This window comes from Perissodus microlepis, chromosome 6 (assembly GCF_051167445.1).
Source record: "Perissodus microlepis isolate ML-2025 ecotype Zambia chromosome 6, ASM5116744v1, whole genome shotgun sequence".
Classification (NCBI taxonomy): domain Eukaryota; kingdom Metazoa; phylum Chordata; class Actinopteri; order Cichliformes; family Cichlidae; genus Perissodus; species Perissodus microlepis.
The window spans coordinates 27,581,239-27,598,548 of record NC_140466.1 but is presented as its reverse complement, the minus strand read 5'-3'; the positions used below and the strand labels follow the sequence as shown (position 1 = coordinate 27,598,548).

The 17,310-nt window shown below is 41.0% G+C and overlaps 2 protein-coding genes across 2 annotated transcripts; both read right to left on the bottom strand.

Moving 5' to 3' along the window:
* Nucleotides 1-4,888: 4,888 nt before the first annotated feature.
* pdia2 (protein disulfide isomerase family A, member 2) lies at nt 4,889-13,254 on the bottom strand. The gene is made up of 11 exons (XM_084931796.1): nt 12,932-13,254; nt 12,029-12,235; nt 10,654-10,787; nt 10,432-10,569; nt 9,587-9,703; nt 9,327-9,452; nt 8,928-9,122; nt 8,658-8,778; nt 5,824-6,002; nt 5,569-5,736; nt 4,889-5,490 (listed from the first exon to the last, which is right to left on the bottom strand). The coding sequence occupies exons 1-11, from the start codon at nt 13,206-13,208 to the stop codon at nt 5,434-5,436; spliced, it is 1,719 nt and encodes a 572-aa protein (XP_084787922.1). The 5' UTR covers nt 13,209-13,254; the 3' UTR covers nt 4,889-5,433.
* A 1,919-nt stretch (nt 13,255-15,173) lies between these two features.
* On the bottom strand, nt 15,174-16,025 carry percc1 (proline and glutamate rich with coiled coil 1). The gene has a single exon (XM_084930019.1). It carries the CDS (start codon nt 16,023-16,025, stop codon nt 15,174-15,176), a length of 852 nt encoding a protein of 283 aa, XP_084786145.1.
* Nucleotides 16,026-17,310: the final 1,285 nt, after the last annotated feature.

Sequence of the window (17,310 nt, the reverse complement as noted above, 5' to 3'; positions counted from 1 at the left end):
TGGAGTCAGTCGTGCCCTTTTTCTTTTGCTGTTCTTCTTTTAGGGGTAATTTGTTGGACTGGATTATTAGGAAAGTTACTTTTATCAAAAGTTGTACTTACATTAAAAATGTATTTACATGATCCAATGCATCACTTTATAATTTTACTTTTTAGGATTAGTGGAAGCGATGACCAGCTTAAAGTTGTTTACCTGGTGATAAAGGATCCAAAGGACATTACGTGTGTGAAAACACTATTGAATTAAGCAAAATTACTTTATTTCCAAGTAATTTTCGCTGGATTACTTGTCATTTAGCTCACTAACAAAAACTGAAGTTCACACATACTGGTGCCCACTCCTTTCCCTCATATTTCCACTCTATTATCACTGTGCTTTCCAGTCAGAGTCAGACTTATTTTTGTTAGTCTCTCTCTCCAGTATCAAAATATAGAAAACTGAAAAATAGACCATGTGAAAGAGTACATTATATACAAAAAGGACATTTTTTTTATTGACAAGACAACATGTAATATATACAGTCTCAGTAAAAGTGCCAGTAATCCAATTAATTAATACATGGTTACGAAAGACTATTGTTTAAAAAAATGACATTGAATCACGTGTAAGCCTAAACATCTCAAAAGTTGAAGCAGTACTTGTACTTTTTGTACTTTGTTACAGAGAGAGTGTTAGTTTGGTACAGCTAACATACAGCAGTGATAATAATGAATGACGGTATCAAACAATGATCCGCAGTCACAGACTCTCTGTCTCTGTTTAGGACTGAATCAGAGAAACTGGAAAAAAAATGGGAATGAATAAAACCAACATATAAGGTTTTAAGAATGAAAAAATAACATTTTATACTTAATTTCTTTTATATACCCTGGGCTTTTCCAGCTTGCATTTCAAATGAAATGTGCTGTGTGTACACTAGCTTCTTTCAGTTTATCCTGGTGTTACTGTGGGCGCACTGGAAAGAGTCAATTGTAAAGTAGTTTATGTGGCGGTTTAGCTCTTTGTATGCCAGGCTCTGTGATGCTGAGTCTCATATTACTGCTTTTAAGTCTGAAGCTCTGATTCTGCCGTAATAGCTACTTGCATTATCTCTCCTCCTGACTGCTAAACAATGAAAGGCGCTACATATCCAGTCTTTCATTGTTTAGCACTGCTGGTTTAAAGTGACAGCATCAGAACAATACACACAGTGTAACATGTGATGGCGTAAATCAGTCTTTTACTCATACTTCGCATACTTTAGTGCCGCACACATTAATCTTAGTTGTGTTTTAATGTAACTATAGAAGCCATATATATATATATCAGCAGCTTCATCCCTTTTATGGATTATAAAAATAGAAACAAATGTCAAATCTAGACTGTTAGTCTATATAGTTGCACTGTTTTTAAACTGGTGTGAAATATTCACCCTTTTAAACGTGTATTACTCATCGTCCACCTTTTTATCAAGATGACACAGAATTATTACAGCATGTAAACACAACTCCGACTGGCAAAGATGTATTTTTCAACCCCTATATCAGAGAAAACTGAGTGTATCAGCCATGAAATGCACCCGCTGAATGCAGTCAAGTCACTCGAGCTCACACGAGACTTCGCTCTTATGTAAACAAGACACATCCAAGTCCCGATACCTGATCCAGACAGGCACAGACCTGCCCCTGCCACATAGACATTTCCAATAACACCTGCCAACAACCTTATAGCTCATTACCCGCTAATTAAATAGTGTAATGTGAGATATATTGGAGCAGTGGTCTTACCTTGGGCAAATGAGGAAGAACGACTGGCAAGCGGAAACACGTACCATTGCTGATCATGGTCATCACATCACAGCCTGTTAAACCTGTTCTCCCCTGGAATTGGAAACATTTTACGTCTCACAGTGAAAACCAACCTGTTTCTCTTATTAGTCACCTCTGCCTATTCAGAGGTTTTCCCTGCAGGAAGAAAAGATTGTTCAACTTAATGGCACCTTCATAACATAGGGCATTTAAATCATCAATGCAATTCTTTTAAATCAGTCTATACCTGCTTACTAGCTGGAATCACTATATTTACACTACTAGATCTACAGCAATAAAAAAAACTTGTATAGTATGATTTATTGTTAGATACCCAGCACAAAGACTAATCATTCTTTATGAGGCAATTATGGAAAGTTTTTTAATAATTGGCAATCATTTCTAATATTTCACAATTTTTTATAAATGTCACCACTCCTCCTCTCCTTTTTTTACCTTATTTTTTCCTTCTCTCTACGTACACCTCCGCATTTAGTCATTAGCTATTATTAATCTCCAACTCTCTTACACAGTGTGCCTTTTGTCCTGTCTTCCTCTCCTCACTCCCTCGCTCGCAGCAGACGGCTGCCCCTCCCTCATTCTGGTTCTGCAGCAGGTTTCTTCCTGTTAAAAGGGAGTTTTTATATATGCTCTAAGACAACCGGTGCTTTTTTGGTTTTCTTTTCCTTCTTTCTTTTTTTTTTTTCATTTTTTCCCCAAAGTTTTGGAAAGATAGTAACTGGACTGGTTCTTATAAAGTGCTTTTCTACTCCACTGGAGTACTCAAAGTTTTATACAACTGCCTCATTCAGCCAGGCACGTTTTTCGATGCTTAAGTGTTTTCTTTCCAGAAATTACACATATTCACACTCTGATAGATGCATTAGAGAACAGCTTGGGATTAGTATCTTGTCCAAGCATATTTGGCAGTTACACATCCACCAGCAGCCTGAACTGTTGGTACTTGGCAGAATGGATCCATTTTTCTCATCCTATCGTCTGAAAGTTGTAACAGAAATTGAGACCCATCAGACCAGGAAATGTTTTTTCGAATCTTTTATTGTCCACTTTTAAAGATTCCATGTGAACTGTATCGTCAGTTTCCTGTTCTTAGCAGACAGGAGTGATGTGGTCTTCTGCTGCATTTAGAGATGCTCTTCTGCGTACCTTGGTTGTATGTAGTGGTTATCTGAGTTATTTTTGCTTCTGTTCATCTCAGAGTAGTCTGGCCATTCTCCTCTGACCTCTGACATCAACATGCATTTTCACCCAGAGAGCTGCAGCTCACTGGATATTCTCTCTTTTTCTGACCACTCTCTGCAAACCCTACAGATGGTTGTGGTGAATAATCTCTGTAGATGACCATTTTCTGAAATTCTCAGACCACCCTGTCTTGCACTATGACAATAAGTGCCACATTAAATAACTTAAATCACCTCTCATCCCCATTCTGATGGTCACTTTGAACCTCAGCTGGATACTCTGCACACCTAAATGCATGTGAACAGTGAATGGATGTGCATTATTATTATCATTAGGCAGGTTAAAGCATATTATTATTGAATTAGTTAACTTTTTTAAGCCTAGAGCCCTTTCAGATACTTCTCAATCAGCTCAACAATTATCAGGAAACACAAACTTTTTCTCTCCAGTTTGTCACAAATTGTGTCTGTGAGCGCTACAGCTGCTGCAGTGTTAAAGTGACGCAAGAGAAGAAGATGAGGGGTTATTTGCAAAGGTAAGGACTGCTCAGCAAGTGAAGTTTTAGAAAATCTAATTTAGATCTACAATTAATGTTGATTCATTTTAGAGTTTTTTAACCAAATGTTGGATCAAAATTGCCAAATTATGTCTGTAAAATGTCTTCCAAAACAAATTAAATATACGAATTTTGCCTTATTCAGAGCTTGCATGAAAACAGCTGGCAGTTTAGTTCAGGCTGCACCGGTTAGTTTGCTGTATCGTGATAACGTTTACAATGATGCACTATTTGGGATGGAAGTACTGTTACTAGGTTACATCAGGGGTGTTAGGATCTTTGGGTCCTAACACCTCCTAGTTTCTTGAGTTTTTCTTGCTCCTCCCAGTTTCTTAAGTTTTGTGGGTTTTTGGTTCATTCTTGGAGTTATTATGTGATTACACTCTAGTTCTTCATGTCCTAGTCATTGCACGAGTTATCACCCTCATACCTTTCTGATCTTTTGAACTGGTACACTCCTGCAAGATCACTGAGGTCTGCAGATCAAATGTTCCTAGCTGTTCCAAAGTCCAAATTAAAGCACAGAGGAGATCGGGCCTTTGCCGTGACGGCTCCTAAACTGTGAAACAAACTGCTGTTTCACATCAGGACCTTTTATTCCTTGGCTTTTAAATGAGAATAAGTTCATACTACTTTTATTTGTCTTATTTCTTACTCAGATCTTCTCACTTTATGCTTCTTAGATTTTGTCATGTCTTCCTATGTTTTTATCTCTTTTGATTATTTAAATGTACAACACTTTGCTCAACAGTTGTTGTTTTAAATGTACTATATAAATAAATTCAAGCTCGTTGGCTGTAACCTGTTTGTATTTTGATCTTTTGAGTCTGTAAAATTTAGTTATCTTCATCTGTGGCCCTGGTCATGCTTCTGTGACCACTCTCACTGTGCCCTGTCCCTATGGTCGGTCACCCTGTTGTCTCAGGTCAGTCATGTCTCTGTGTTTATTTAGTCTTTACCTGCATCTAGTTTGTCTCGAGTCCGGGTCTCTGTCTCTGTGTTTGTTTATTTCTGGTCTTATTTTGATCGTCTCTTATGTGTGCATTGTGTTTTTGCTTCTTCTGTCTTGTTAGCCTGATTTAGTTCACCTGGGCTCCCTGGTGCACTCCATCTCCCTCATTACTTCCTGTGTCTGTTTAAGCCCTTGTTTGTCTTTCCCTCAAGCTGTGTGTCCTGTGAGTTCCTGTGTAGTTTCCTAGCTTGTATTCCCACATGTCTGCTTAGTCTTTCTATTCAGTCTCATGTAAGTTCAGCAATAAAGCTGCTTTTGAGTTCAGTTCTATGCCTGAGTCCTCCATATTGTATAACAAATACCTCTCACACAGTGATAAAGGGTAGCAGACATTAATTTATATTTGAGGTGATGCTGATTAGATAAACGCACTGGTTTCTACTTTTTACACTAGATTTATCATATTAAGGGGGTTAGAAATAAGCCACATAGCTCACAACACATACAGTTATGTCTTGTTGAATTCAAGATAAAGAGCAGTGAATATCAGAGCAGCAGCACAAGTCAGCTGATCACAGTTTGTACACAAAGAAACTCACAGAACAAATCATTATGTGACTCGTTTCCAAGAAATCTCTAAGAAATTCTTTTCACTGCACCGCTACGTCCAACCTTGATCCTGGTCCATCGTGTCCTCGTAATCCTGCTGAAGCTCAATTTTATGACACATTTGGAGAGTCTCTATAAATATTACCGTCTGTGTTGAACCTGTCAAATTCAGCCGTGTGAAGCACTCAACAGACATATAAAGAAGCAAGCATCAAGACAAAAAGTTTAAAGCTTTTTCACAACAAAGCCAACACTTTAAACCTGTATCACTTTTATTAAGAAAATTCAAAGTTGCTAGGTTGATCCTGATTGGCCAAAAAGTGACATTACAGCTCATCTTTGGATGTTTTGTTGGTCTTTTCCTCTGCGGACTCATTGGGCTCCTGAAAAAGAGGAAAACGTGTGAACTGTGGATTATTTTTAAAAGAAAAACAGCATAAATCTGCAGCGTTAACACAAACCTTGCTATCGCCAGCAGCCTTGTCGCCTTCCTTCTTCTCATCCACCTCATCCTCATCATCATCATCATCGTCATCATCCTCATCCTTTTCCTCTTTAGGTAAAACTCCTCCACCATCCAGGAATTTAGAAAATGTCTCCAGGTCCCTTTCTCCAGTGTATTCGATCACCTGAGAGAAAAGGAAAGAATGCAGTGTGTAGAGGTGTGTGTGTGCGCGTGTGCGTGTGTGTGTGTGTGTGCATGTGTGTGTGTGTACCTCTTTGTCACCAGCTGGGAAGTATTTGAGTGTTGGGAAACTCTTAATGTCAAGAGACTCCGCTTCATTGGCTGTGGCGTCTATTTTGGCTATGATGATGTCATCATGGTCGGCATATTTCTCACCAAGCTGATCCCAGATGGGAGCCAACTCCTTGCAGTGTCCACACCATGGAGCATCTACACTCAGACACACAGAGATACACATACAAGGAACCTCATTTTAATGTTGGTGAAGATGAATTAATGAAAGGTGGATTATTTCAGCTGTATGTTACAGTAAACACAGAGGAATAACCATTTTAGAGATCTGCTTCGTTGCTTAAAGGAAATGTGGAAGGATAGGAGGTTCTTACCGTGTTTGAACAAACCTTAAGTTCAGCTAAATAAACGTTAACTCCCTTAATGCCAACTCCCTGTTTGGTGCATACTAATCTACACACATTATATGGACCAAAGAACTTAGCCAACACGATGTTCCACCAACAGGAGCTGCTCGAGATGCAAACTCATGCCATGAAGCTCCTGGTGCACAGTTTCTGTGCTGATGTTAATGACAGAGGTTTGGAGCTCTGCAGTTACTGAGTCGGCAGAGAGTTGGCGTCTTTTATGATCTATACGAGGTCTACCAACACTTACAGCTGATCGTGGAATTTATAGATGTCACAGAAAATGTTACAAACTGACTTGTTGCTATGGTGGCATCCTGTTACAGAACCGATTCTTTCATAAATGTTTGTAACGGCAGACTGCATGGCTAGGTGCTTGACTTTATACACCTGTGGCAATGAAACTGAAAGCACCTGAATTAAAAGGCGTTTCCTAATCCTTTTGTCCGCATAGTGTATGTTCTTTATTTTAGAAATCCAGCTGAACTGTTGGCCTGTCTTACTGCTCTTGCCCCATCTGACTTTAGAGTAGTGACATGGCCACGTTAACAATTACTTGTGTTAAGTGAGAACAATAATCTTCTTACAGAGTATGTGCCCTTTCTCCACCTTAATAGGTGGGCCAATCTGAATGAAACTTGCATTACTAACATCTAGATGGTGTTTTTTTTAGATCCATTATAAACCCCAGCTCTGTTAATTTTCATGATATCATGTTCATTTTATCATACCTCTATAAATGTGATGTTATCTTCTCTGTTTGCGTTTCTTACTTTTGTTCATCTATTCACCACCAAATACAGAATGAAGAATTTGAAAAACTGCCGCAAGCCTGGCATGAACTTTAGGATTGGTTGTTGCTAACTAATATTACCTTTTTGCAGTTGTGTGACTCCATCCATATACTAAAGTTGGAATTTACTTCTGATTGTGTCCAGACTCAAGATACATGCAGTGTAGACGCTGAACGAATTTATTAATCGGTGGACACAAAAGGTCAGCATCACCAGATCAGCATCTGACCGAAGGTGAAATATCTTCACGGTCTCACCCTCTGCTTCTGTGTGTGTATGGCACCAAATATTGGCCAAAAAAGTGTTTTTGAAGAACAACACTATGGCAAAGCACAGGTGACCATCGACCTTCTGGCTTTAAAATGCTATTTTATTAGACATTTTGTGGCTGTAGTCTTGACTGGTTGCATTGATGTTTGGCCAGCAAATTCTAATCAGCTGTTCAGTGTGTGCAAGAGAACGTTTAAGCAAATTTTGGCAGGATTAAAGATTAAAAGACAGCCACAGCATAATTATGCCTCGAACATATAAAAAGAACAGGTGTGAATTTATACTACTTTTTCTCCAGGCTAAGCCTTTTTCCCAAATCCGGATCTTTCTCCACATGCCCTGCTTTGATTACAGGAGTGGAATCAGTTGCTTGGTGGCTTGAGTTTCCAGCTGCCAATCATCTGCAATCATCTTTGCCTCAAATACCGGTCCTTAGCTCCAGCATGCTGCCCAATCACATAATCAGCCGTTCAGTTCCTCGGGCCACTCACTAAACCTCTTGCTAATTCCTTGCTGATCCACTCCTGGAGTGGACCTCCTCTGGTCTCCAGCTTGCACAGATTACTTGTGTCTGAGTGTCCCTCTCTGCTCTCACTGGCTCGGATTAGCCTTCGCTCTGTGTGCACGCTGCCAGCTCCAACCCTTTTACCAGCTCATTCTGCTTCTCTGTCTCAAACACTTCATGATGTTCTTTGGTAAACTGTAAATAAATATTGCTTGACCATGCTTCTGCTTCCTGTCGCTTCACTTTGAGTTCTGTCCAGCTTTAACACAAGACTTGAATGATAATGTTATCATATATAGATACTGCATCTAATATCAGTACCTCCTTCACTCAGTAGCTTAATCTACTTCTGTTAGTGCTTGTTTTGTGTCCTCTTCTGTAGTTTCTGTAACATTAAAATCGTTCAGTATGCTATAGACTCTACAGCCTTTGCTCCATGCTCTCTTGAGAAGATGTTTTGTTCAGAAGTAGTAAATTCAAGGAGTTTTCCCTCCTTGAATCCACTGTTGGTGGATATGCAAATATTTTTCTTGTCAAAGGTTTAAAGACTGCATTGGAAATGTCTATCCTTGGTGTTTGTGCAGGGTTCCAGCTGCCAAATTTCCTATTAGACCAGGACTCGCTTTTAAGTTATTAAGATGTCGGAAATCCTGCTCACAGGTAGGCTCATTAAAGTAAGATGAGACACCGGAGCAACTCCGGTGCCGGACTCTAAAAATCATTTAGCGAAGCAGCTTAAATCAAGGACTAATGAATTTGAAGTCAGAGAAAAGTGATGATCAAAGTGATGTTGGCAAACTTCACTGCAAATTTGATTGAGTTGAATAATAAATTAACGCTCTGATTTCACAAGATCCCTGTCAAGGATTTGACTTACAAAACTCCACAAACACATTTTTGGTCGGGTCCAGAGCGACGGAGTCAAAGTTCTTTCCCACCAGGATTTTAACTGGTCCTTTGTCCCAGTCCTCTGGGATATCCTCTGACCGATAGTAAGGCTGCAGAAGAAAAAAGGACCAGTTAGAAGAACTCGTACTTCTACAGTACTTTACTAGTCATTACATTACTTCACTCCAAGTGCTTTTAACCTAACATTCACAGTCACATACAGACTTGAGAAGGTGGGGACTGTGTGTGTTTGTAGTACCTTTGCAGTGCCATCCACAACCTCTTGGCACAGCTGTTGTAGTGAGTCTATGGTCAGTTCCTCTGAGTCACTGGTGTACTTCTTTCCTGTGTCCATATTAATGATGCGCATCGTGGGGGCGTCGTCCTTGGACACGGCAAAGTAGCTCAGCACGTGTGACAGGGACTCTGACATGTCTATCAGAATGAACAGCAGCTGTATGACACACACACACACACACACACACACACACACACACACACACACACACACACACACACACACACACAATCACAATCACATTTCCAACAGTTTAGAGGACAAAGCACTGATGAAACAAAGTCTTCACCTTACATTGTAATGATCCACATGACACACACACACACACACACACACACACACACAGAGCAGGACAGTTACCTTTCCCTTGAACTCCTTGGCAACAGCCTTGAATTTTTCCAGGAGCCTCATCTGACTCTCCACTGTGGAGTTCATGAACAGAAGGCAGTGCACGTTGATGCCAGAGTTGAAGACTTTGTCTGCTACCTGAAAATACACACACACACACACACACACACACACACACACACACACACACACACACACACAGTATTATGCTATCATTTTTTAAATTTAATTGCAGTTTTCTCTTCGTGTCTGCTCACTGGTGTGTGCGTTACCTCCTGGCTGAATCGGATGATCAGCTGCAGGCTGTTTTGCTTGATGAAGGTGGTCATGTTGTTTTTGTCCAACTTCCCTTCATCTGACAACACAAAGTCTGCTCTGCCATCATCAAACTAGCAAACACACACACACACACACACACACACACACATTTACATTTTACATACTTGAAATATTACACCTGCAGGATTAAGGATCATAATTCGGTGCGTTCTTTCTCCACATCTATAACACAGTAGTTACTGTATAATCTACCCTCTCAAATCCATAAATGTTATAGTAATTAATGTGTTTTGGTCTTTAATTCAGTTTTAGTGGTTTTAATGTTTGATTTGTTACCTCATATGTGTACGTTTTTTCTTTCACATACAGTATGTTTAAATGGTTTTCTATGTTTGTTTTTTCTTAATTATCTATAAATAATATCAACCTACCAGGTTGCATTTTCCCTTTTAAATAAATACAAAGATCATTACAACTATTTTGTCATATTCTCACTGATTCATCAAAATCTGTTTTATAGTGAAGTTATTCAAAGAAATGACTCATAGACTCAAAGAAGTTGATTCTGTTATATGTCACAGTCTCTTTTTCTGATGTTTTTTCTCTTCATGGTCAATAGGCTTAATAATTTATTTTATCATCAGCTACATGGACATGGATATCATAAAGTTATTACAACATATATGTAACATTTAATTTTAATGATCTTTGATTATTTTTGCATAACTAAAACTGATCCGAATATCTTCAAGGACGTTTGGCCTTTAACAGGAACATGCAGTCACCATCTCCGGACACTAGATGGGAGCAAAGCAAAGTCTCTGCAAAATATTTGTACCTTTTTGAAGAGCACCACGGAGCTGCCTTTCACCTCATACTTCTGGAAAACCTCTGGAGTGGCTGTGACTCCAAACTCTGTGTCAGGCGTGTCCATAGCAACTTCCTTAAACACCTGAGCAGCTTCACTATCCAAACTCTGCAGGAGAGGGCGAGAGCATGGAGTTACGAGCACTCATAGATGATTGCATGATTTAATGTTAGCCTCGACAGAAGGACAGACCTCGAAGAATCCCACTACAGTGATGTTATGGGCGTCTATGAACTGAGCTGCAGAATCTGCAGACTCCAGGGCTTCAGCACCGGCGCCAGTGCGACGCTTCATCCAGTGGATTATCCCCATCGTCGTCCTCTTACCTGCAGAGAAAAGGTCGATATAAAGCGGCTGTTTCAGGTGCTTTGAAGCAAAGAGTCCCCAACATCAGCTTGTAGCTCAGCTTTGAGCAGAAATGATAACAAGAGAGTAGAAACAGGCAGTCAATGAATTCAATTAAGGAACAGTCAGAAAGTAATGGGTATTTGTAATATCTGCTAAAAGTCTGGCTTAATTAATAAATGTTGGAATTGCTAGCTAGCTTTTATTTTTAGTACTAGCTAAAAGGTTATGGGTAAATATTTGAAACAGCTAGTCAAAGTCATTTTATATCGAGGGGTACATACCGCCAACCCAGCTTTGACCTTAAGTAATCGGTCAGTATAAAGAGGTTTAACTGCATATTGCTAAATGTGTAGTTAAATGAATAGAAAGTTTGCTGTAGTAAATGAAACAAATCTGTCTTAAATTGTAAGAAATAAATGTGTAAAAGTACAGAAAAAGTTGTGGTAGCTTATCGTGCAGACTGTCCTGTAATTATAAAGCACACAAGTGTCATTAATTCACAAAAAATACCTTTTTTAAAAAACTTTGGACCCATTTATTTCTACAGTCAGTAGTGAAAAAACAAGAACTTTACTGGTGTTTGTTTGTTTACCTGTCACTTAATTACACTTGAAGTGCAAATAACCTTGGGGAAGGTTTTTAGCAGAAAAAAAGTTAAAAGCCCCAAATTGTCATCTAAAAAACATTTCCAAACCTGTCCAGTGGCTGGATTGGACTCTTTGCTGGAAAAATGAATATACAGTAATTATTTTAATTTTAAAAAGTGTAGCATGAGTTCAAATCAACATGTTTTAATGTGAGAAGTGATGCTGATGAAGGGCTACTTTTTGAAAATATAATTTTTGGTCACATTAGATTCTTATTGTAATAAAGTTGAGCGAAAGACCAGTAAAGACCTCTAGGCAGATTCCAACCCTTATTGCATATGGGTCAGCTGCTCTACTCAGTAAAGCAGTACCCATCCCACAGGCCTTTGTGGGAACCACAGCTTTGACACACAAAGACTCAGAAAAATTATAATAATTAAAAAAGATCTAACACCAACTGGGTTATACAGTAGGTTAAACACACACATTTGGTTCAGTGTGCAAACTAATAGATGATAACCCTCGAAGGTGCTGGGAGGTGGAAAAATGCAAACTATACACAATCAGGTGATGATGTTCACTGATGATGCATAAAGAGCTGCTCGTGTTTGTGTATAAATGTGTGTGTTCACCGGTGTATTCGACAGGCTCTTTGCGGTCTCCATTGATGAAGAGTTTCAGAGTGGGGAAGCTTCCGACGTCAAACTCTTCGGCCAGCTCTTTCTCCTCCGTAGCGTCCACTTTGGCCAAGCGCAGCTCCGGCTCCTCCTCCTTCAGCTTCTCGGCAGCCTCGGCGTAAATTGGCTCCAGCTGTTTACAGTGACCGCACCAAGGAGCATCTACAGTACATATAAAAACACATGAACACACACAGTTCAATGAAAGTTACAGAGAGAGTGAGAGACAGAGGGAGACACTACAGGGGTTTGTCCACAGCAGGCCTCTGCTGCTATCAGCAGCTCCTGTCCAGATACTCATGGAAATGAGCAGCTGATAGAAAAGTGGCAGTTGGGCTCCGTCTTTCTCCCCCATGTCTCATTTCCTCGTCCTGGCCTCTCCGCTTCAGTTCATCTGTGGGAGAGTTGAACCCGCACAACACCTGGACAGGACGTGTCACGTGTGCGATAATGCCTCGGCGCTGTTAAAGGCTGGGAAAGGAAACTTAGATTTTCTCTCTTTTGTAAATTGATCAAATTTTAAATTCCTTGCCAGCAAAATGAGATAATCTTTTCACTTCCTGCCATATTTTCTAACCTTCTTTGATCAGTTTAGATTAGATTATGTTCCCAGGATGAACAAGGAGCATTAATGCTTATTTTACATTTTAGTTTTCATGTTTTTACATAAAATCTGCACAACTTACCTATGAGTTCTTCTTTATGTGGCACCTTATGCCAACCTTTGCTGTCACTGATGTTATTTGTGCATAAAAGCAACTCAAATTTAATAACAATTGTGTTGAAGACAGAATAAAGCGATAAGGGAAAATTCATCACAAGTTATTACTGGCATCTAATATAAGACATCCCACTTACAGAATTCAACCAGTAAATACTGATTCTCGCTGAGGGCTCTTTCAAAGTTGTTGATGTGAAGGATCATGACGTTATTCTCCTCCTCTATCTCAGTTGTTTTCTCTTTCTTTGGTGCCTCTGCCTCCTCCTCCGCCTCCTCGGTTGTCTCCTGCGATGCCTCCTCAGACGTCTCCTCTTGCGACTCTGTCTGGCTGTCAGTGCTGTCCTCGGCCTGCGTGCAGGAGGCCCACAGCAGCAGGCCCAGCAGCGCTATGAACAAAAGCTTGTGAGTCTTCATGCCTGCGTCTCTGTCTGAGCTGCTCTGGTACCTGTGCTTAGGTGTAGGTGACCGTCAATGCATGTGTCTTTTACTCTTTGTACGATTATTTATCTAAGATGAAGCGTGTGTGTCAGAATGTTACTGGCCTTCCCTGTCATCCAATCAGGCGTCACGCCTGTAGGGGAAACTTTCCAGTCTCGGCCAATCAAACGATGCCTTGTAGATTCAGAATTGGGTAAACTGGATGATCGACTGCTGTGTTTGATCACACGTACACCTACTCGTATGTTTGTGTTTGTGTTTCTTTTGTTTATAGCGTTTAAATAGACCTCCCCATACACCACACGGTAGCATTAAAACACTTTTAACTTTAACTCCTCTTTCTGCTCCTTATCAAACCCTCATTTACCTAAAAACTCCCACAGTGATACTAACAAGTGGATTAACAACTCTTACCATTTATCACACCCTTTATGTTTGCTCAAACTACAGAGACCACTTTCCACAGTTGCCCCTGTCACGACCTCAAATTTAAATCCACAGCACCATTAATCAAGAAAGATAGCAAGTTTCTCTGTTTTCTCTTCAAGCAAGCAAAGTGAAATATCACTGAAGCTGAGTGCTGTCAACATAGTGCTGTCTTTGTCATGCAGATGCTTTGCGTTTTACTGTGCGTGTCGATGTGCGCTTCAGTTAATCTAAAACCAGTACATGTAACACTCACATACGCACGGCTCACAGCGCTGAGTCTTTCTCCACAGGCAGAGGTTGTCCAGCTGTTTTCAGGATTTTAAAACTTGCTTCAAAAGTTGAGATTGAAGTTTGAGCTCTTAAAACAACCGCAAGGTTCTTTTCTTTTAACCTTTGTGTTCCTCTAAAACGTATGTTTTGAAAAGTCTTATTTATTTGCTGAATTCAATTTTTTTATATAGCGCCAAATGAGAACAACAGTCATCTCAAGGTTTATATTGTAAGGTAAGGTTTTTATGGGCAAGCACTTGGCAACAGTGGGAAAGAAAAACTCCCTTTTAACAGGAAGAAACCTCTGGCAGCACCAGGCTCAGGGAGTGGCAGCCATCTGCCGTGACCGGTTGTGGTTGATGAGAGGGAGACGGGACAAAAGACGTGCTGTGGAAGGGAGCCACATCTGTTTCTGTTTATAACTTTAAAACTCAATGAATATCTTTGAACTTTATTGAACTACGTCCAGGTTTCTCAATGTTGCTCTGAGATTCAAAGAAGCAGGTCATTGCTTCCAGCATCGCTCTCTGTCTCCATTTTTAGTTTCCTGTCGTCTCTCTAATACCGATTCGCAGATAAAGGTAAATTGCGCATTAATGTGAAGGGTTTCACTCCAGGAAACAGCTGCAAAAGAAAAGTTTGTTTTGCTGCCCGTCTGTTTAACCTTGGACAACATCTATGTACAGTAGAGATACCGTGAGATAAATGATGGGTGTGGTGAGTAGTGTTTTCTTTACACCTGTAACCCAATGCTGTAGCCACACACAGCAGGGATGTTACAGCGACCTGGAGTGCACCTGTGCATCCATGCGGCAAAACAAGAAGTTAAACTTTTTTTTTAACAGCTCCACGACTGTATGACCAAAACGATGATGGATTTATTCAGAAAAACGTAATTTTTCAACCCAACACAGCCATATTTGACAAAAATCCAAACTGTGAATTAGGGAGTAAATAAAAGCAACAAAGAGTCAACACTCATGTTAATGAATCTATTTTATAAAATATCAACAGCAGCTCTACAAAATATTATGCAACAGAAATAAAGCGTAACAGTTTCACATCCGATTATGTTACAGTAGTAGAGGACACAGTGGGTCCTGGTACATTGTTTTATTAAACTAAATCTCACTCTGCTCAGATGGCAGGTTCTTTGTCCCGACCCTTTCAAACTGCAGAAAACTGTATTTGTCAAAGGATCATAAGTGGAGTCTTTTCAGTCCCAGGCTGAGGCTGGCGTGATCAGTGCTGCATGTTTGTGTTCTCCGTCAGCGTGTGAGTGAGCTCCGGGTTTGGATCCCAGTTTGCCAACAGGTCGCTGAAGTCTGGCTGAGCGCTGTCGAGGGTGTGCATGTTGTGCTGCGCTGGGACGTTATAGTGCATGTGCGCGTTCTCGTCCGTGCGTGTGAGGTCCTGCGAAGGCGAGGTGCCGGTCCTGTGTGCGATGTCAAGCGTGTTACTCAGAGTGACCAGAGGGCAGCCGGGGATCGGCTCGGTCCAGAAACTGAGAGGCAGGTGTCGTTTGATCATTGGTTGGCCTCGGCCCTTGCTCGGGGCCCTGAGGTCAAACAGTTCAGCCAGGGGCCCCAGCCCACTGCTGTTGCCTTTTGCAGCCGCGGCTCTCTGCTCTTCAGGACAGGCCCGGAAGCTGTTCTCCTGCATCTCAGGACTTCCTCTCGCTATTCTCATCAGGTCGTCATAGTAACGCAGACGCCCGCTGGTGGTGATGGAGATGGAGTCGCTGTAGATGTCGCACGCCTCTCGGTCACCGGAGCAGCGACCGAAATAGCGCTGCACATCGCGACTGATGACGTCGGCGAACCTCAGCAGCTGCTTGGTCACATCCAGAGCATGGTGAGCGGGGTTTAAGAAAACCTCCTCCAAACCTTCTTCCTCTTCCTCCTGAGCCTCAGATTCTTCGTCCTCCTCGTCTTCATCTGCCTGTCTCTCTTCTTCGTCTTCTCTCTCCTCTGGCTTCTCTGGCAGCGTCTTCTCGTAGGCACTGTCCTTACACAGAGAATGCTGAAAAATCATGGGGAAGTAGGCCGGAGTCGGAGCCTGGATGAGACAGTTCCTGATGACACCTGCAGCCATGTCGGCTTCTAATCCTGGTGAGATGAATGAAGAAAGAGGGACAGTAAGAACTTGATTGGGAATAACAAAAAAAAGGAAAAAACGCTTATATTGAGTTTCCTTACCTTACCTAGCTGCCAGGTTTAGTGTCTGTCCAAGAATAAAGGTCTGGCCTGGGTCACTGATGGATTCACTCGATGTGCCCTCCAGGACTGGCCCTGTATATATACCTCCGCACACGCCAGTAGGCGTGTGTGTGACTGGCGTCGGATGAGGCAGCTTCCAGGACAAATATTTGCGCGCGGGATTGGTCAAACACACATTGTTTACTTTATCACTGGGCAACCGGGGAGGGGGGCCGAAGCTAATGGACCCTCTGCTAGGGGATGATGGAGATTTGTTATCCAGACGCGGACACAAACACATCATTGCCTTTTTCCGTCCCTGTTATCAGGCTAGTTAAAGGATAAAAGAGCATGAAATCAAATCACATGCTGTTTTGACTTTTAAAGGGGAACACTTTGAACCCACATCAGCCCACCACATGCCCCCTACGACAGCAGGCTAACACACAGGCTGGCCAGACACACTCTCCCTAATGAACGACACAGTGTAATATTCTTTAAAGCACCCAAGTAACGCGCCATCAGCTGCTGGTTGACTTGGAGAGTAAAACAGAGAAAATCAGAGTGCCCTCAAGGAATAAACTGATAAGCAGGTGAGCTGTTAGCATCTCATGGTGTAAAACCACTCAACCAATTAAAGCTGACAGGGAGGAGATACTTTATCATTTATTGTCAATATACAAAAAGACCAAAACTACAAACTCTACGGTGTTGCACCATCTTTCTATGATTTACATCTTCAGTGGTTTGTGTCGGGATTTGGCCTCCTGAGCTTATTCATTCAAAAAGATTTTAAAATAGATATTCAGATACCAGATGTCCTATCACATAGTTTTAAAGTAAAGTTTTAAAGACCTGCACCACCAATTGTAAAGTCCATAAAATGCCGTTCAGCCTCTCGGTTTGATGTAGACCTAAAATAATGGCCACAAAGACAAAAGTAGGTTTGTTTTCAGTGCTGTTTTTCCAAAAAGCTACCAACATAAACCCATGTGCTTTTCTAACTTAAAACTTAACTCATGCATCATTAGTTCCCCAGACATGGGCTAGTCTTGGACTAAAAGCTTTAATCAGTGGAGATTGTTACTGATTATTGACTTAGGCTTAGTCTGTGTCAATGAACTAGGCTGGTACTGCTTCAGAACAAGACTCCTTTAAAAACACAAAGAGAAAAACAAAGA

Excerpts from the sequence above, each read along its gene's own strand:
- pdia2 (XM_084931796.1), bottom strand. The coding sequence starts at position 13,208 with ATGAAGACTCACAAGCTTTTGTTCATAGCGCTGCTGGGCCTGCTGCTG. Across the intron at positions 10,570-10,653 it reads CTGTAGTGGGATTCTTCGAG|AGTTTGGATAGTGAAGCTGC; the intron begins GTCTGTCCTTCT and ends CCTCTCCTGCAG. Across the intron at positions 8,779-8,927 it reads TTGTGGATGGCACTGCAAAG|CCTTACTATCGGTCAGAGGA; the intron begins GTACTACAAACA and ends TTTCTTCTGCAG.
- percc1 (XM_084930019.1), bottom strand. The coding sequence starts at position 16,025 with ATGGCTGCAGGTGTCATCAGGAACTGTCTCATCCAGGCTCCGACTCCG.